The 20,999-nt window shown below is 36.6% G+C and overlaps 1 protein-coding gene and 2 non-coding genes across 6 annotated transcripts in view; all 3 read right to left on the reverse strand.

Annotated features, from left to right (window-relative positions):
• LOC142348299 (uncharacterized) overlaps positions 1–20,999 on the reverse strand; it is a 146,959-nt gene that overhangs the window by 6,755 nt on the left and 119,205 nt on the right. The window contains exons 9-11 of one of the 4 annotated variants that reach the window (XM_075399596.1): positions 16,247–16,577; positions 12,010–12,208; positions 1,301–1,789 (exon numbers count right to left, since the gene is read on the reverse strand). In XM_075399596.1, the coding sequence (XP_075255711.1) occupies positions 1,301–1,789; positions 12,010–12,208; positions 16,247–16,577 (1,019 nt within the window). Of the gene's footprint in view, positions 1–1,300; positions 1,790–12,009; positions 12,209–15,183; positions 15,255–15,305; positions 15,405–16,246; positions 16,578–20,999 lie in introns of those variants that run through there. The other 3 variants (XR_012760719.1, XM_075399597.1, XM_075399598.1) reach the window with 3 other exon arrangements.
• LOC142348851 (U1 spliceosomal RNA) lies at positions 2,010–2,168 on the reverse strand. Its single transcript, XR_012760781.1, has one exon. It is a non-coding gene; the product is annotated as a U1 spliceosomal RNA (small nuclear RNA).
• LOC142348850 (U1 spliceosomal RNA) lies at positions 6,454–6,614 on the reverse strand. Its single transcript, XR_012760780.1, has one exon. It is a non-coding gene; the product is annotated as a U1 spliceosomal RNA (small nuclear RNA).

Genomic DNA, 20,999 nt, shown 5'->3' on the forward strand with positions numbered 1-20,999 from the left:
AAAAACTCCGAAAAAAAAGACCTTTTTACCTTGAACTACGGCCTTCCCAGTAGCTTCACCAGGCCAAGCACTTCAAGGTTACTAAACGAAATGCAATGCAGCTCAGGGCTTTTAACGAAATTTAATTCCCACTGGGCGCTACTTCTTTATCCCGTTTTAAGGACGAGAAGTCAAATGGGTCAGACGAAAAATCCGTCAAGCCAATACTCGCATAAAAAAGACCAACAGGACTAATATAATTGCTACAAACTTCGTTTGAGAGCAATTAATTAGCATTGTACACCAGCCATGAGCGATGTTTTACTTTGATTATTTTTCTGTTCTCCATTAGCATATCATAGAAATCAATTGTTCTCCATTAACATCATTTGCCAATCCAATCACAATTTTTTATAGTTGAACAAGGATATGCTAAGAGCAAAGAATGTACTTGTACTTCCAATTTTTGGCCGGTGAGCATACTTGATCACAATGAAAATTTTGGTCAACAATTTGTTTCTCTATATCTGAAGTGATCCATAGTTGTTCTACACTGAGAGCGATTATAAAACATAACCGACTCACGTCGGGCGAATTGCTTTCAAACGACCGGCAAGCGGTTGGCTTCGTCAGTAGCTAGCCATGGGGGGGGGGGGGTGAACCGGGGGCTGATGGGGGGACACTGGGTTGGGGCGGGGGGCAACAGCGCGGTGGGGGGTGGCGCGGCCCTTCACACCATAAGTATAAGTATCAGTCTCCAAAACAGTTTGAGCTGAAACAGAGCTGAAAGGCTCTAAGAGCACTTAATGCCCGCTGGGCGCTACCTGTTTATCCCGTTTTTGAGGACGAAAAGTCAAAAGCGTCAAACGAAAAATCGGTCAAGCGAAAAATCGCATTAAAAAAGACCGACAGGACTAACATAATTGCTACAAACTTCGTTTGAGAGCAATTAATAATTGTTTCCCGGACTTGAGTCTCCGAGCATTTCAGCGGTGATCCAATATATTTGAATAATAAAGCTAATTCTTTAGACTAATTCGGCGCTGACTTGCTCTAACATCCGGATTAAAATGTGCACTGGATGTATTTTTACTAATTTTTCAACCGAGAAATTTCTGTATGTCTTTATCAGGACAGCAACATTTGCTTTATTTATGAGATGAGTTTTATGAATTTTAAATCCGTTGTAGTTTACAATTTCAAACGAAGCACAACCCTTTTTGAAATCCATTTTCATTGAAAAGTATTTGAAGGTTTGAAAAAAAACTCTTCGCTGTATAGTGCAAAATTTGAAAATTAATCGAAGTTCAAATTTACCTACCGTAGCTGATAGGCACACTAGTCTGTCTAAAAGATAGCTGTTGATCGGTTTGACAAGCTTTGCAACAAAGCGTTTGTTTTTCAGAACGTAATTCCAAATTTTGATGTCCTGCGGCGGGTGACTCCTTCTCGTTGTTTCGATATCTAAGTCGTTCCCAGTTTACACATGGAAGCCCATAACAATTATCGGAAGTCAATTTGTTCCAATTAACACCAACAGCCGTTGGTAAAAATTGCAAGCCATTTTTGTTATCGTTACTTGTGATAACTTCTCGACGTTTCTGCAACTCGCGGTGTATAGAATTTCTGCAAGAGCAACACCTGCGCAAATTTGTTTGATAACTGCCCAAATTGTGTCGTTTTGAATGGTTGGACGATGATTCAAAACATTTATAATAGCAACAGCGGCCACACTTAGCAGGCCGATGTGAATAGAATGAACAGCTGGTTGAACTTTTGCTCTTGGCTCTTTGAATTTGCGACTCATTCCCTGAAAAATTTCATTAGTTAGGTTCAAAAACCATCGGACTCACTATCAGGCCACCAATTTTGAATGTGCATATTTACTAGTATTGCCAATTACCACGTCTATATACAGAGCTTCAACGCAAATTTTAGCTAGTTTAATAGTTAAACTTCGATATCTGCTACGACTACGCTACGACTAACATCTAAATTATTTTTAAAAGACTCATTTGTGCGGTAACTTCTCAGGGATAGCGCGTACGCAGTCCCACACTAACAAATTGTGCGTCCGAGTTTCAACTCTTGAAAGAAATCGCAGAGGTCAGCCTCCACGCAGTGCAATGTGGAGGCCTCGCCCTGGGCCACCCCTCTGCTTGATCAGGGGACGGCCGACGCCAGGTTTTGAATATTGAATTCAGAGTGTCTTACATTATGAGGAAATATTTAAAAACAATGACATTGCAAAAGGACAATAGTTAAGAAATAACAATCATTAATCAATAAGAAGAGTTAAGTTCTGAAGTTTGTTAGGAAGGAAAAAGTATTCAAGGAGTTTTCAAGCCATGCAGCAAGTAAGATGCCGGTCGTAAATCGAAGTTTTCCTGTAGTTGGATAAATAAAAATGTCCTCCCAAATGGAGATGTCAAAGGAGGATCGTAAACTGGAGAGTCGGTCACATTTGAAGAGAAGATGTTCTGCAGTTTCAAATTCATTGTCACAGAAGCAGCAAAGAGGGGACTCGGACTTATTCCAGAGACATCGCAATTGTTTGTCAATGAGGGTGTTGTAACATACGCGATAGAGAAGGTCTCTTTGGTACGGTAGAAGCTGTTTATTCAACCAAATTTTCCGTGAAAACAGCATCAATTGATCATAGGAAGTACCAAACCGTGTCATTGATCTCTGAAGACGCGTATGATTTAGAGGATTAAATTTAAGCATAAGAAGCTGATACACATTATGGAAGATAGGTGGAGATTGAAGAGTGATGACTTGATTGTTGATGCTAGAAGAAATGCAGTTGTTATCTATGTCAATTTCAATATTGTGGTGTTTGAGTAAGAGCACAAAAAAAGGGTTCAGTGGAATGTACTTTCGAGAGTAGTCAATGATGAGGGAAGCACATAATTTTGCTGGTATGTAAGGTAGGTTGACACCACCATTGTAAATCGGGAGATGTAGAGTTGACGCTTTAATTTCCATTTTGTTGGATACTTTCATAAGATTGTTGATTTCTGATTGACATTTTTTCAAAGTAGAAATTGTAGTCGTTGTGTGTCTGACAATGTAAAGGAATTTGGGAAGTATGAAAGTATCAATTGCGAGGGCTTTTGCTCGCATATTCCGACAACGAGCTAACGTGGCTTGATTATTGCTAATTTGATCTTTGAGGAGCTTGTGAAGATCGTAGGGTGAGTGCATTAAATCGAAGATAATACCCAATATCTTGGATTGACGAACTGTTACATAGTTCTCAAGCGGGCGGATACATAGAATAGTAGATTTCTCTTTGTTGATTTCCAGGGATGTCATGTCGCAGAAATCCTCAATCATGTCAAAGAGAGTTTCTAAGGATTTGGTTTTGATAAAACTATTGACATCATCAGCATAGCCGATTGTTTTGCTGTCTTCAAAATTTCGTATTTGAGGACATTCCTCGATGGATTGCAGTAGGGGTTCAATGCCCAGAATGAATAACAGGGCAGAGAGAGGACACCCTTGTTTCACACCCCGATTAATCTCTAGGGGACTTGATAGGTGACCATTTATTTCAATTAGAGCGGTGTTCGCTTTGTACATAACTTGAATTCCTTTAAGGGTGATCCCATCCAAGTTGAGACCTTTTAGTAGATCATATAGGTATTCCCTGTCAATTTTATTGTACGCTTTTGAAAAGTCAATATTTACTACGCATCGAGATCGATTAAGTAAGTTAATACGTTTTCGGATTGAGTGAAGTGCAGAGTGGATACTCCGATTGGGCAGATATGCAAATTGAAAGGAATTAATAATTTTGTCTAAAACTGTTTTAACACGTGATGTCAAGATATGCAACAGGATCTTAACATCAGTGTTAAGGAGATTTATAGGACGAAAGTCTTTCAGTTGTTCAGAGTTCTCTTTCTTAGGTAAGAGTTTGATGATGGAAAGCGTTTGACTGGGAGGTAGTGAGTTGCAATCAAATGCTGAGTTATAGACTTTACATAGGATAGAAGATAGTTCCAAATAAAAAAGTCGATAAAAATTAGGGGTTAAGCCGTCAGCACCAGGAGCACTTCTTTTATTCAATTTCTTAATGGCTTTTTGGACTTCGTCTTCCGTTATGTATCCACCAATTTCAATGTCTTTGTCAATTGAGTGCTTTTCACAGAATTTCTGAATCAGAGGAGCACAGCTACTCGGAGTTTTCTTCTGATATATGTCTTCAAAGTATGTTCAAAAAGAATTGAGAATTTGGACTGGACATTCTATTACATGATCATCATGGGTTTAAAGGTGGGAGATATTGTTGACAGAATTCTTGTGGTCTTTCCAATTTTTGAGGATCTTAGGATTGCCATCATTGCAGAGTCTCCAGTTTCGTTTGAAAATTGGGTCATTGTTATAGTGTTCTTTAGTTTCAATGGATGTCAGTTCATTCTGTAGTGTTTGAAATTCATCAAAGGAGGAGGAAGAGTTGTCACCACATTCAATGCTTTGGGTTAAGAGTAGTAGTTTGTTTGTTAATTTTTGCTAATATTCTCTTTCTACTTTATTCTTCACAATGGACAAAGACCGTAAGAGATCGCGTATAAAGAGTTTTCTTTCTTCATATTCTAGTATGATGTTATCAGCGGAGTGGTCGAATGCATTTATTTGTGAGACAATAAGTTCTTTGTTTGGTAATAAGACACTTTCATTGAGTTTCCAATGACTTGTTCCACGATCTTTTTGTGATGAAGGAGGTATTAATTGAAGTAGAAAGTGATCCGAAAGTGTAGACTGATGAGTCTTCATAGAAGTGAAGCTACAATTGGCTGGTGTAAAGAAGTAATCTAAGCGAGAGAAAGATTTATGCTGCTTATCATAATGTGTGAAGTGGATGTTGTCTGACATGACAGCAAAATCGTGCAAATAATGTTGTTAGATAAGATCAACGACTTTGGAAAACCGTTTAATACGAATGTCATTAGTACGTAAACTGCGGGATGAGTTAATAGGGTTATTGTAAAAAGAAATAAAATCTCCTGCTAGAATAATTTCTGTATTATTAGAGAGAAAGCTAAAAGCTGAATTTACATTTTTACAAGCCTGTTCAAATATTCTGCCGCATAAATAAATGTTGCAAATTGAGATGTTGTGGGAGCATAAGTGAAGTAATTGGCAGGATTCATTATTTTGTAGCAGGGAGGTCGTGCCCAAATCTGAGCTCCAGGCAATAAGAAGACCACCGGATTTGTCGGAAGCGGGATGAAAGTGAAATTGTAACTTGAATTTATCAAAAAGAGCTTTTTGAGAGACTTTAAAAAAGGAACATTTGACTTCTTGAAGACAAAGGACAAAGTATTCAGTGGTTTTGTTTTTGAGGCAAAGATTGAGCGTGGCTTGTAATTTAATCGAGTTTCCTATGCCCGCAGCATTGAAAGAATATATTTAGACCACATATAAGCTATCGTTCAACTATCGTAAAAACATTAATTTCACCAACTGAATAGAAAATAATCATTTGAAACATTTTAAAATATCAGTTTTTAATGTATTTCGTTTTTTTTTCACTTGCTATCAACAATCAAATCTGCTGTTTCCTTTTTTAGCTGTTTTTGATGTTTGTTTTAGGTATGTCCAGACTATCGTGCGTTGAAAGTTGTCTATGATCAGACTATCGTGCGTTCAAATTTGCCTGTATCCAGACTTTCGTGCGTTCATTCGTGTTTCTAGATCTTGTAATTTTGGACGCACGACACCCCCCCCCCCTTGTGCGTCCATTTCGGTCTGGACATATCGACTTTCGGTTTGGGACCTCAAACTGGGTACTCTTGCTAGAACAAAACAAATGGTAGGAACTGATGCAGGGAATGATAGATAACAAAAGACAAAATCACAATTGCAAACAGAAATATTCTGGTCAGAATCATGGCCAAAATTTTCTCCTCTTTTATAAAATTCCTCTGAAACAGCTTCATATAGCAAAAAGTTAGCTTTGCTTGAGTAATTTTCTAATACGTTCGTTCACACGAGAAATTACTCATCACACGAGGAAAATTGTCCCGTGTGAAATTACACAAGACGCATTTTCGCACGAAAAATTGTGTTACTTTTCATCACACGAAAGAAGTGAAATTTCACACGCGAGTGTTAGATTTTAAACGTAATGTATTCGATTGTAATTCAACGGCAAAAAAGTTTTTCAATACCATACGCATACACAATCATGAGTGATATATATCCGCGTATAACAGCGAATGCACCAGATACGGTTATAGCCTTCCTCTGATAAGGGGGAAGCCAAAACTGCACTATATATTCATCGGGGAGCGTGGTCTTCAAGCTGTCTGGCCTTCGACGCCTTTGGACAAATGATTACCTAAACGTATAACATGGTCGCACTTAATTGGTAGAACATGCATGTCAAATTTTACTTGCACGTAACATACGTGAAATCTTAAAATACTAGTTTATTATATATCTTGATTGTTTTCGGTTAATTTTCAGGGATAGCGCGTACGCAGTCCCACACTAATAAATTGTGCGTCCGAGTTTCAACACTTGGAAGAAATCGCAGAGGTCAACCTCCACGCAGTGCAATGTGGAGGCCTCGCCCTGGGCCACCCCTCTGCGTGATCAGGGGACGGCCGACGCCAGGTATAAATACTTAATTTCAGAAGGTAGGTTATTTAACAGACACTAATATATTTACATGGGTATTCGACAGCAAAAGGAGAGCTTAAAGTTGAAGGAACAAGTTTAGGAAGAGCAGTGAGTCTGACGGGGTACTTTTTAAAGAACCAAGCAAAATGGTTGCAGTATATCGGAGAGCTATTGAGTTTGTATGTTTAAATATGTCGGACCAGTTTTTGACCTCGCAATGATTTCTTAAGGTTTTGAGTTTTTGACATTTTAGGAGTAGGTGTTCGGTTGTCTCAAATTCTTCATCGCAGAAAGTACAGACTGGAGATTCTTCCAAATCATCAAGCCATTTCGACTGTTTATCACGTATGCACAAGAAAGCGAGACGATAAAGAGCATTCTTTTCGAAAGAAAATAAATATCTTGATTTCCATAATTTTGAGCAGAACACTGTGAGGCAGGTGGGAGTTAAATCATACTTTTCAGCGGCACTCTGAAGTCTTTCTTGGACAATTGAGAAGGGGAACTTCACAGCAACAAGGAAGTCATAAATTGCACGGAACTGAGTTATTGGACTGATAAGAAGAGCGTTCTCGGAGTTCGTGATTGACTGCAGCAACCAGGCATCCTCACCTCGGCACAGTTGTACACCACAATGTTTCAGTAATTTGGTTATGCTTTTATCAGGACTGGTATTCACAGATACAGGAGAGTGACTAGCCGAAAGAGTAAAATCTAGCAATTTTGCGACTAAAACACGAATGGGCAGGTAAGTCAGGCTTATGCCACCTTTGCTGATAGGTTGATACAGAACTTCAGCCTTGATATCGTATTTGCTGTTTGGGAAAATTGTTCGCAATACTTCTGATTGCGATTTCATTAGATCTCCTATCATTGTGTCGCGGTGACGAGCAACATGTAAGAATTTGGGAATTACAAAAGCAAGTAAGAAAGCAGCCTTGGATTGAAGAGTTTCGCACATATTAAGTTTGACTTGGTGTCGACTAATGGACTTTCTAATTATGGTTAAAAGAGATTCGTCGTTTCCATTGAGAGTGAAGACAATGCCCAGTATTTTAGTTGATGTGACGCAGGAAAAACCTGGGATCATATCGTTGGTCAGTATTGCGGTTTTCGTTCTGTTCAGACTTAATTGTGTACATTCACAATAGTTGTCTATTAACTCGAACAATGCTGTCACACTGTTTTTGTGTATGATACACGAGATGTCGTCGGCATATGATTCTACTTTTGATGCACTGAGGCTCCGAATCTCGTCCTCACTTTGAATGCTTTGGAGCAGAGGCTCCAGAGCCAGAATAAAAAGGATAGAAGATAACGGGCAACCTTGACGAACGCCGCGCTCTGAGCTAAAAATCGGTGATATGTGGCCATTGATTTCGACATATGATGAAGTCCTTCGGTAGAGCGCTTTGACGCAGTTCAAAAACACACCGGGGACTTTCAGCTTCTCTAATAATAGGAATAGGAAGGGGCGATCAATAGTGTCGAATGCCTTGGTAAAGTCGATGTTAATTAGAACATTATCGTGAGCTCGAACAGAACCCACTGATTTGGAGATTTTAGAAAGTGCTAAGTTAATCTGTCTGCCACTGAGGTAGGCATGTTGATGCTTTTGGATTACGTTGTGAAACATTTGTTTAGCTCTTTCAGCTAGGATATGCGCAAAAATTTTGGCATCCGAATTTATTAGACTGATTGGTCTGTAGTCGTCAACAGATTGTGGCAAGTCCATTTTGGGAAGAACTTTAATAACAGCCTTTTCCATGGAGCAAGGAAGTTCTTGACGAACATGACATTCATTGAAAACTTTTACCAGATATGGGGATATTTTCTTGCAGAACCGTTTGTAAAAGTTCGAAGTGATCCCATCTGGACCCGGAGCGCTGTGGGGATTGAGTTTTCGAATTGCGCATTCTACCTCGTTGATGGTAATTGACTCGTAAAGGGACTCTGATGAGCTAACAGCATTATAGTCGCAAAAGGGATCAATGATGGCTGACTGTCTTTCATAGTTCATAGAGGCTGAGTTTGAGTATAATTTGGAAAATTGTGCCTTAAAGGAGTTTAGAATAGCATTACACTCAGAATGGATTTCCCCATTGAAGGAGACAAAAGATAGGTTATTTAACGTATTCTCTTTTGTTGACGACTTCAGAGCGGATGGAAGACCGTTCTCACAGTCATTTAGGAGGGCTTTGAAATGCTTTAGACGCTTGATGCCCGTTTGTCTTCTCCTTACAAGTAATGAAGTGTTGATTTGATCAAAGTATTTTATGTCCTCGATAGAAGCACTCTTGTCTTTTACCTTATTCAGGATATTAAGCCGTTTCTCGGAGAGCCAATTGTAAGATTCTTTTTCAACTTTGTGTTTCTCGATACACATCGTTCTTAAGGTATCTCTCAAGACCGATTTGTGTTTATCATAAGTGGAGAAGACACTATCATTTTCCTCACATGGAAAGCCTGACAGTAGAGAGTTTATGTATTTTTCATTAGGAGAAAGCACAGAATCATTGAGTTTCCAGTAACTCCTTCCTCTTTCATATGAGCACTCGCTTTCGACGAACAACTGAACAAAGAAATGATCGGAAACTTCACTCGGGAAGCAGGCAACCCTAAAGCATGAATTGTCGATATTAGTAAAGACATAATCTATTCTTGAGAAGGAGCGGTGGTTTTTATCATAGTGGGTGAACTGTTTGTTGCCATATAAGGCTGATGCGTCATGTAAAAGATGATCATCGAGAATCGGAGTAATATTATTGTAATGTGAAATACGCGGGTCATAGCTACGAAGTGGAAGTGAACTATTTGCTTCGTCGTAATTAAAACAATTAAGGTCCCCTACAAGTACGATGGAATTCGAGTGAAGAGGCGATAATGCACGCTGCAACATATGGCTTTTCTTTGTATGCTCGGGACGGTTCAAGTAAGTATTGCATAAGTAGAAGTTGAAAGAGGGAAAGTGAACAACATGACAGGCTGAGTTGCTTGAGTACATGTAAGCGTCTGTGATGTCTTTGGACCATACAGTTAGTAATCCTCCCGACTTTTTATACGCTGGAGTGATACAATACTCAAGTTGATTAAAACGAAGTATATTAATAAGGATGTTTGTCAAGTTCATGAGCTTTGTTTCTTGGATGCAAAGCACAAACATTTGATTATTGGATTTACGTTTGCATACTTCAGTAATGTTCATTAGTTTAGCTGGATTGCCGATGCCAAACGCATTGAGTGAGAAAATATCTGGGAAGTTTTTCATTTATTAAAATGACGGTTGATCACGATCTGGAGGACCTGTGTAGTTTTCAGCGCGTTGCTTCAATTTCTTGCGTTGTTTACTATTCGGTCGGTTGGTGCGTTTCCGACGAAGAGTCACAAAGTTGAATGGTGACATATCTCGCTGTGTTTTTTGTTCTATAAGAGTTTTCTGAAGGATATTACCATTTTGATTTGTGGGCTTGTTGAATATGAAGGTATCTTTGGATAGGCCGGGGGTTGCACTTGAACATCCCACCGATGCTTCAGCGATAACCTTTTTGCTAGAATACACTTTTGTAGAAAGCGCCTCATCTATCATAAGCGATGAATCGGAGTCATCCGACTCGAGGGCATCTTCTTTGTCTCCATCATTTGCATTGTGAATTTCGCAGGCTTTATCGGAAGTTACCAAGGTGCTTTCCTCCTCATGGCACGGTTCTCTCTCATTTTTTCCGGTGAGGTTCAGACACCAGTCTTTATGGTGCCCCATGCTAAGTTTACCGGCGGCTTTGCAATGTTCGCAGGAATGCAGGGAGGGAATGTGAAAACTGATGCAAACACCATGCCAGTCTAATCCATCCTTCATTGCGTTGGTATATGACCATTTTCTAAGTTCGTCTTCATCTTTTTCATTCTTTATGATGACATCTAGTACGGCGCGTCCAGTGTAAATTTGTTTGTCATTAGATAAAGAGAAGGTTTCACGTTGTATTAGTGGGCTATGCTCAACTTGTTTGGGTAGGCATAGAAGTGACATGGTTTCCGCATCACCACAGATGAAGGGTAGATTGGAGATTTTGACTTTAGCTTTCCGAGGGTAGAAGCTGGAAAGCCTTCTGTTCTTCGGAACGTATCCGATTGGAAAGATAGTTCGCCCCAGAAGCTTGATACCTTCACATTTCATTTTAGTGAAATATGGCTCGGATTCAGGGGGAGCGACTATTGTCAACGAGTGAAGTTTTTTCCCTTCTGTGGTAGAGGTGAAAGTTCGTGATATTGTTGCTTTCTCTTGTATTGGCGCAGGAAACATTGACAGGATGTTTTCTGCGCATCGCCCATATGCGTAATCCAATCTTTCGGTAGATCGAACGTCTTCTTTAGAGAAAGGCGGAATAATTTTAATGACCTGTATGTCGTTGTTATTGGGTTCTGTCGGGTGATTCCGTTCCAAAACTGCCGCAAACGACACTGCAGGGGAAGCCATCGGTGAATAAAAGGGTATATTATAAGTGTGCAAGTATAGGTAAGGTAAACTGGGAAAGTTCGAGAGGAATGGGGAAGGGGGGTGTAAATGACGAATTGGAAATAAGCAGTGACCGTTAAGCAATAACCGATATAATAAGCAAAACCCCTTTGGGAATTTGTCGGAGAGGCGGGGTATCGAAACCCCGGTCTGCGCAGTCCCACCAGACTGATTCTGAATTCGGGTAGTGGAGCGTTCCTACTGTGCTATCAGAACTGGTAATCAGTGAGAAACTGTAGCTATTTGTATTACAATACTGTAGTTAGTATTTACTTGTAGCGCTGTAGTAGAATAGTAACGGTTAATTGTATTGCTATGTAGAAGTAGAATTTGAATGGTTTATTATTGCCGACGCCAGGTAAGTATGAAAAAATCAGTCCTAAAAATTGTACTAATGTGGATAGTTGGTAGACCAAATTGGTTCTGGTATCTCTTTAAACGCTGCTCTATATTCCATACAGAACGTTGTTCAGAATATTATTGCGTTGGAATAAAACCTTCAAATTGCTCTTTTTTGTTCTTTTGACCGCCAATGAATTGTTTCAGCCTATTTTTTGTTTTCCAAAGTCATTTAGAGTCTGATCAGATTTTAAATTAAGTTATGAACAAGTTGTTTTACTTTGACTTACCAACTAAGTGTTCAAGATTCAAGTCTATAATTTCAAATGGTTCAGACCAAATATAATAGAGCGTCCAATTGTTAACTTGTAATGGTATGATTGGTAAATACATTTGCACCACACAGCGCGAACAAGTTCGAACGCTGAATCAATTCTAAAACTGTTCCATAATTGTTTAATATTCTGACCAATCTAATACCAACGCTCTTAAATCCCAGTTTCGAATGACACTCTAATTACTTGACAAATTTGATAATTTTAACAAACCTTTTCGGGAATCGTTTGAGCGCTCATGAGATATTGCATAGCAGCAAAAAGTAGAACTGCAACCATCATAGCCATCGAACTGCTTCTCGTTGTCGGAATTGGCATCGTCGAGAGTCATGACGTCATCATCGGTTTGATTGTCCGAGTTGTGATAGTCCAAATCTGATTGACAATATACAGAATCGGAGTCTGACAACGTCTATATTCAAATAAACGATAGTATTTTTTTTAATTTTAGTTGAAAAAGCTTTACCCCAATGAAAACAAAGATGATGTCCCTGAAAACTGTAATCGTTGATCAACCAATAATTTTACGGTAATGTCAAAAAGCTACAAAATTTGTTAAAGCGAAACAAAAATTTGATTGCCGAAATAAATAAAAAGTAGCAGAACAGGTATTGATATACAAAACAAACAGTTCTATTAATTAAAAACCTGACAATAAGTGTCAAGGAAAGACACCCTCTGATACTCAACAAACCGTGCAAGAAAAAAAAACAAATTATCTGAAAAAAAATCCTCTATATTTAAAGCAAAACCAGCTTTCTCAAAGCCATTAGATCAAATAGCAACAAGAAATTAACACATTACATTAGATTGATTAGCATGCGCTGATTGTGTTGAAAATTATTTATAAAACAAGAAAACGTCAAAATTGTTCCATTGCAAAGCTGATGAGATCGTTCATTTAAAGATAAAATGACTACAATGGAAATTGAAAAACAAACGCGGCAAAAATCCAACGAAGCAACAGCATGGTATGAAAAAAATGATGTACAAGTAATGGAAATCATTAGTTATCTACTAGAACTATGAACTAATCCCATTTTTAAATCAGAAAATTGATGTTCCCTGTCATTACCGAGTTAAACCGACAAGACAACAGAAAAACGAACACACGGGACACTAAAAAATCAGATGTTTTAGGAAAAAAAATTGAACAAAATGTTTAATTGTCTCCCTGAGATCCACAGATTACTGTTTTTCAGAGAACAAGTAGTAAGAAAACAAAAGAACCAATATAATAGCCATCTGGGGCTCATGATAGCATCAAGGCGTGGATGAGATGGGGGAAGGTGAGCGGAGGGGGTCTCTTGAGGGTGAAGGGTTAAGGAGGGAGGAGGAAATCGGGAAGGGTGGATTAGGGGAATTGGGGGGTCTACATGTTAATTAAATTGTTCTACATGTTTTACGCTTCTTGAACTTTTCTAATGATACCATTATTTCATTCTTAATGAAACATATTCTTCGGCCAACGTTCATTGAATATAAAAAAAGTGGTAGGTATAGTTCATTCTCTCACTGACAATTGAAAGTTTGAAGGAAAAATCATTATCTTATAACTTGATTCCGTTTGGCAAAGAAATCTTTTAATACCATCAAAAAGCGATAATAATTAGAACAAATTGAACCTGCATGCAGTATACAATATCATCTCAGGATGATGATCCGTATTGAGTCGCTTCAAGATTTTTGATAGAAGTTCTGGATGTTTTGTCTCCACCAGTTTTGTGGGCATATTTTTCGGGTCTTTCCCATTATAGCCCCCCTCCGCTTAGTGGTCAGATAACTTATAGCTCCCCCCTCCAAACATGGTAATTATACCATAATGGGGGGCTATAATTTCATGGGGTGCTATAATGAGAAAGATCCGATTTTTCTTTTACGCACCCAGGCGCACGTGCTATTCTTAACATAGTAACGTGCTATACATTAATACATATTTTGCAGCTGGGAGCTTAAGAACACTGTGGGTGCAAGACAGAGTAGATCCCAAGTTTTAATACAACAATGTTAACTGATTTAATTTTTGGTGAGGATCAAGGAAGCTCTAAACCATGAACAAAATGCTATGAGAACCAGAGTAACTGGAAACTGAAATATGACTTGACGAGAATGTCATTCTGACCACGGGTGGTTACCTACTTACATAATCCCACTCGTTCTTAGTTTTGATTGTGCATGATCTATTTTACTTAAAATGTCAACATATAGGTTTTTTAAGAAACGTATCTCTCAAACTGGAGGAGTAGAATTATAAATAGGGTGTCTGATAATTTAGAGAAGATGATTCCTGGATAGTATAAATCATAAGTATCATTCATTTACTTTGGCGTCATTTCCCAAGTTTTGGTACAGACTTATGAAAAGACAATGCTCGACCAAAATGTACTATAAAAAGACCATACTCGACCCACCTGATTAATAAAAAGATTTTAGCTAGACTTTAAGGCATACTGAACTCTAGCTCGAATCAGATTTTTTGCAAAAGATTTTAGCTGGACCCAAAATTTTACAAAAAAAAACTCTGGCTCGACCCAATATTTGGGCTGGACTTAAGCTCCACAAAATTTTTGCAAAAAAAGTCGAGTTAAAGTCTTTTGATGGGTCCATCATTGGTCTTTTCATAAGTCTGCTTTTTTGCCATTAAAACTTTGCGTGCAATATTGCATTTAACGTAGTCAGCATGTATGCTCCTTCATCTCTTACAATTCAGAGGAGCCACAAACTCATCAAAAATCTGCATTGTTTCTAAAAAAAGGTAGCTCATAATTTTGGAAGGGAAAACAAACTGTGAAAAGCCGAAAACGGGGTCATTGCTAATGGCACTAGGACCAATACACTTAAGAAAGCTGTTTTCATTGAATCAAGTAATGTGGTAATATACTCAAGCTGCCATAACTCTCTATTTTAAGATTTGATAAAACTCCTAAAGCTTTTTGGCAGTTTTGCAACTGTTTATTAAGTTGGAGTGCTCTGGTGCAAAGCTATTTCGTCTTGCTCCGGTTCTTCTTCTGTATGTACAGAAGCAGAACAAAATTAAAAATTTTGAATTCTGAAAAAATGATTTATGAAAAGACTGATGGTGGACCCATGAAAAGACCTTAATTTGACTTCGTTGGTTATGAAATGACTTATGATGGACCCATGAAAAGACCTTAGATGGACTTGCTTCGTTATGAAAAGACTTAAGCTCCACCCATGAAAAGACATTAGCTCGACTTTGACTAGGAAGCTTAACCGTGTAATTAAAGTCAATATTGCCCCTCCCCCCTCTACTAGACTTTTATAGTTTTTTCATAAGTCGAGGCCTAGACCTGGGCTGCTCTCCCTTACCTAGCTTTCAGAGTAATTTAATTTGAATCAGGACGTTTTTCAGAAACGATCCTGTACTGGTTCCGGGTCTGTTTATTGTGCTCTGATATTCTCGGATCCAGGCTCTGATTAAGACTCTGCATGAGACTCTGAATTATTTTGATTTGGACTCTGAATCAAGTTCAGAATAATTCCGATTCAGACTCGGAATCAGTCTACAATTTTTTCTCAATAAGGTCAATGTCAAAACTATGTTCCTGAGTCAAACTAATTTTTACCATTGCGTTCGCTCTAAGGTCCTAAAAATACAACAGTAATTGAAGCATTGACATTTATGAGGGAGAATCGCCATTAAATAAGAACGTTATTAGTCCAATTCCAGCAGAAATGAAGAAATAGACGTTCTCGCTATATGATCAAAAATACTTAAAGAAAACTTCACTGTTGCAATATAAATAGTTGAAATTTATTTCTGGAAAAGCTTATAACATTTCCTTAGAGTAATCTTTTATTTAAACAGATGTAGCAGGAAAAATACCAATGGCCAGTGTCTAAATTTAAAGTGTTTGCAGAGAACCTATTTTAATATGTTTCACAAAAGCAGAATATTTCAGCAAATTTATTATTCCTATTTTTCGACTAGTTGGCATTTGAAAAACTTTTTTAAAATGGTTAAATAACCGATAGGAGATAGTTTTTTAGTGTGTCTGCAATGTTGAGAAAAATTTCTATCTTGATTTTTTTTACTGATTCAGAGTCAATTCAGAAATGCATTCTGCATTTTAATCTGATTCAGAGAGGAGTCGGAATATTGATAGAGTAATTATTCTGAAAGCCTTCTGAATCAGTGCAAGTTAATGATACACTGAAAATATTCTGGATCAGTTCCGATACTGACTGAATGTTATGTGAGTGTTGGGTATAATGGCAATGGAAAAAATCGATTTGGGTAAATTGTCTTATCCGGCCACGCATAGTATTCTTGTGTTGGCAATTTCCTTTAACATCTCAAAACCTAAACTTTTTAGAGTTACAAAGTTCAATTCTGCAGATGTGAAATTCGCGATGCTCAATATGACTTTTTTTTGTTAAAAAAAATACGAAAAATTCTCAAAATATCATTGAACTTAAAATAATTTACCGCAATTTCATCGACACAATTACTCATTTCTTCATGGGTATTACCATCTCGTGTTGAATCATGTAAACTTTTGCGGCTGGGTTCCATCGTTTTAGAGGATCTGCTCTCCTCACTTGGCGAGCTTCTTTCCTTCCTGGCCACACTCTCTTTACTCTCTTTCGTATGACCTTCGTACAAGAAAACGTCGCTGACATCACCATGGTTAGAAAAGTGAACAGACTTTTGTTGTTCACGCCTTGAGGATGGTTTTGAGCGAGAGACCGAAGTTTCCCATTCATGTTGAGGGTTGCTGTAAGTGTTGCTGTCATCGTGATCTTCAAATTTTGATACCCTGTAATCAATTTGGATAACCAGCAGGTGGGAGGGAGCTTGTGGCTTGAAAGGAGTCATAATTTCATCAAAGGGTTTCAAATGACCCTAGACTTCGAAGTATATGTTAAAACAGAATTAACCTAGAGGCCAGAGAGACCGACTTGCCCTTGTCGAGGACTCGAGATTATGAAAAAGAAGTAATAAGTTGTGGATCGGGTAAATATTTACGTTAACTTCATGGTTAGTAGAGCCAAATTCAATTAAAATGACGAGCTTAGTTCTTTTCAGATGTCACGATAAATCTTTTTCATAGCTCCAACCAAATTCTCTTCTTAACTCTGATTTAGTAGAGAATAACTGTTTTCATAGAAGGAAATACCCGGGTCACCGATCATACAACTTTCTTTGACTTCGTACTAAGTCATGCATGATTCTTAGTAATCACACTAGGTCATGTATGATTTGTATTATTTCTTGTTAGTCATACAAAGATCAAACAAAAATGAAAATTTCTTTTCGAGAGGTTTTGAATCATTATACTCTGAGTTACTAATATGGACAAAATCATTCAACGATGCAAAACGTATTGCAATTTTTTTCCTTTATAATCAGAATAGGTCATATATGATTTGTATGAATACTCATACAAGGATCATACAAAAAAAATTAAATGATGCAATGGAAAAAACAAGAGAAACAAATAAAGCCATTATTGGCACTTCCATTGCTAAGCAAGAATGCTCGTTAATGTGCGTTCGCACATAATGTTCCGACCCGAGCTCATCTACATTTTTGACTTAATTGTCAACCAAATGAAGAGATCGTTACACAACCTCTTTTAAAAAAATCGTTACACAACCTATCTACTAACTGAATACCATAATGCCTTTCCTCATTACAGTGATCACAAAATCTGCCACTAAAAAGACTGCGAGAAGAAAAAACAAACAACAAAATAAGCAAAAACAAAAATTTCACAGGCAAAAACTCAGTATCTAATTTTAAAAAGCATCTAGTAACAACGTCAAAACGCAATCAGATAAAACCTTACCTACACAAATTTAGTTTTTCATAATTATACAGCAGATGGAAAGTTTCCCTAATGAGACTAGGTAACAATTAAATAAAGAGAAGAAATAATGAGGCGAAATCCAAAAATCGACCAATATTTTAAAACCAAATAATTTCAAAAGTCTAAAAAATCATTAGCTTTTAACAAAATAATTCATGATTATTTAACTAAAACGGCATCATGAAACCAATGGGACCTGTCTTTAGTTAAGCTAAGCCATAGAAACTGACTAAAGATGTAGAAAACTCTTGACTAAAGATACAGAAAAAAATACAAACAATTTGCACAAACACAAATTATTGAAGTCATTAAAACCATTAGCTATTATCAAATATTATGTAGTTTTTATTCAGTTTCAGTTTACACCAATTCAACCTAAATTATTTTGAAAGAATAAATGAATTCATTTTGACGGCATTTGAAAATCATTGGGATCTGCTATTAGACGAATGTACTAAAAGAAGAGAAAAGGAAACACAAATACACCACTCACGAAATATTTATGAAAACGCATGTTTTACGACAAACAAAACTTCAGTTACGACATAATATTCGTAGACATGTTAGTTTTTGAAATACAAGAAAAAGGATGGGACCTCTCATTGATGAGAATGTGTTACAAGTTGACGAAAACAACAACAAATTTGAAAAATCTTTGAAAAGATATAACAACAAAATTTTTAAGACTATTCAAAATAAACTGACTGCTTCAGATAAAATCATTCATTCAAGCCTCAATTATAAATTTACGAGATCGCTCAGCATTTTACGGCTGCCTAAAGAAGCAAAAACAGGCAAAATCAGCACATACAAAAAAAATTTGAGCGAGAAAAGGCGTCGAATCCATTATAAAGTGTAATTTTCAGTATAAATTTTTCTATTTTTATTTAGTTTTTCAACAGCAATAAGATTTTTTAACAACATGACTTCAAGTAATTAACAAATATGAACAGATACATTAAAAACACGAAATTTTTGAGAAAACCCGTAATATCAACGCCATTAAATTCTATAGCTTGCAACAGAAGTCAATAAAAACGCTAAATTAAACCTCGATGAGACGAAAAGGTTAATTGCGATTCATAGGTCATAAATAAGACATTGCAACAGGTCATTGACTATCAACACAACAGCAAATACAGTCAAAATCCTAAATTTCATAATGAAATGCGAGAAGAAAGTGTCGAAGTCATGTAAACCAAAAGCTTTTCTCTGAAAACTTTACCTATGGTCCATTGAATATTTTTTGTGAGCCAACGAGAGCTATTGGTTTTGTTATAACGTGGTAAGATCTCAAAAGGAACACACAATACAAAAATATACAAAATATTAAAATTTCTTAAAATCTTGTGTCAATGTAGTCATATAACCAACATTTAGAACAAAAAACCGCTATCAAGCTTCATTTTGGCTGCAAAAGAAAGGAAAGGAATCTATTCATTACTGTGACTGATTTAGAGTTAAAGAAAATAAGTTTATGATTGGTTGTTGTTAAAAAAAACTTGTCGGAAAATTTTCTTTAAAGCCTTAACAGCCATTAGCTGTCACCTCAAAGCCTTAGATAGGTAGATTTAATGCTTATTACAAAACCTATTGCACTTCTAGTCAATGAGTCTAGGCCATAGTACTCCAACAATTAAGCGAATTCTCAAAAAGAGAAAGAAAAGTTCATTTAGAATTTCAAAACTCGGAGCCAAAGAAGCCAAAGAAAACATGAGTGATTACTTGAAAACGATTTTATTGTTCATTGGGCTTCATTTGACTGTAAATGGGTTTGTGATCAATGGAACCTCGACTTGAAAAGTGACTAGTCTCCAGCTGACTTAAAAAATTTAAAAAAGAAAAGTTTTCTATAAAATGAGCTCTCAAATAGAATTCGAATTTTTTTGAGAGTATACTTCCCTATGAGACCAAAACTAGTCTTTTTTATCGCCTTTCGGTTTTTAGGAACACAATATGGATTCATTTTTTGGCGTGAAATGTAATTTTTAATTACTAATTTAATAGAAAATATCTTAATTTGAAGAAAAATTACACTAAAGGAAACAAAATCACGCCAAATATCCCGTGTTCACACAAAACTTCAATCCTCGAAAACTCCTCGAAAAAAAGAAAAATCGAAAAAAAATATATCGAATTCTTCAGTGGACGAGCTTTTTAACGATACCACTCACATTTCTCTACGATGAATATATCGATGGACCAAAATTGTCTGAACAAAAAAAACCCATTTGAGTATATAGTTCCATCCCCCACAAGTGGGGTCGGAGCAAACAGCAATTAAAAAATCTTTGAAATCGCACATATATGATTTGCATGAATTCTTGGTAGTCATACAAGTAGCCTATAAGTCGAGGCAAATTTTTTTCCTGAATTTACAGAAAATAGGCAGTTGGAAGATAGGTTTCAAATAAAATTATCTGAAAAATAATTGAAATTGAAAATATGGCAGCCGTATTGCCTACTGTGATTAAATTTTTCTTTTTTAATTCAAGATGTGTTTTAAAATATAGTGTGAAAGTGAAACGACCTTGGATAGCTTTTGGAAAGGAAAACAAATGCTTAATTATATTAAGCAAAAATAATTCATTGACAGCTACTGTAGTAGTTAAATTCACTCCTTCAAGTTTTCGATAATTACAAAAAGAGCAAACTTTTGGCATCAATTGCAGAATTAAATAAAAATGTTTGGCAAAATTTCCATTAATAGGCATTTTTCAAACACCAAGTTGCCTCCTTTTTGACTTCCCTGCACTGTTAGGATTCTATCTTAGACAGACTTGAGTTGATAAATGAGACTTGAGTTGATAAATGTTTTCAACAATTTAAAAACAAAAATTTAGGCTTCTTTCTCATTATTATCCACAAATTTTTACATTATTTACATTAAGTAATTAAAAGCAGTCCGAGAAGAGTTCAATTAAGTTAAATAGTTCTTAAATAAATAAAACTTTATGATTTTTATCTGATATTATCATCGTTTCAAGAATTTAAAAACCAATAGGATAATGAGATTTTAAAAACAAGGTTTACTATGATATAATGAACTAATTAGAGTCACGTTTTAATTTTCTCTTGACTGACCTCTTTGTTGCTGAAACGACTTTTTTTTTTATCAATAAATGAGTCTTTTCAAAAGAGCAGCAGCGTTTTTATACCCAACAAAGAATCGCCCCTTTCTTAATAACTGAAATATGCATTACCATGAAATGTCAACAAAACAAAACTGAAATCTGACTATAAGTAAAAAGCAATATGGTTCTTATTACTTTATACATATATGTGGTTTGAAAGATGAATTAGATGGTGTACCATCAAAACAAAAATTAAATGAAGAATCTAACTCACCTACTATAAGAAACATTCAGA

Source organism: Convolutriloba macropyga, chromosome 10, assembly GCF_964194025.1.
Source record: "Convolutriloba macropyga chromosome 10, txConMacr16.3, whole genome shotgun sequence".
NCBI lineage: Eukaryota > Metazoa > Xenacoelomorpha > Acoela > Convolutidae > Convolutriloba > Convolutriloba macropyga.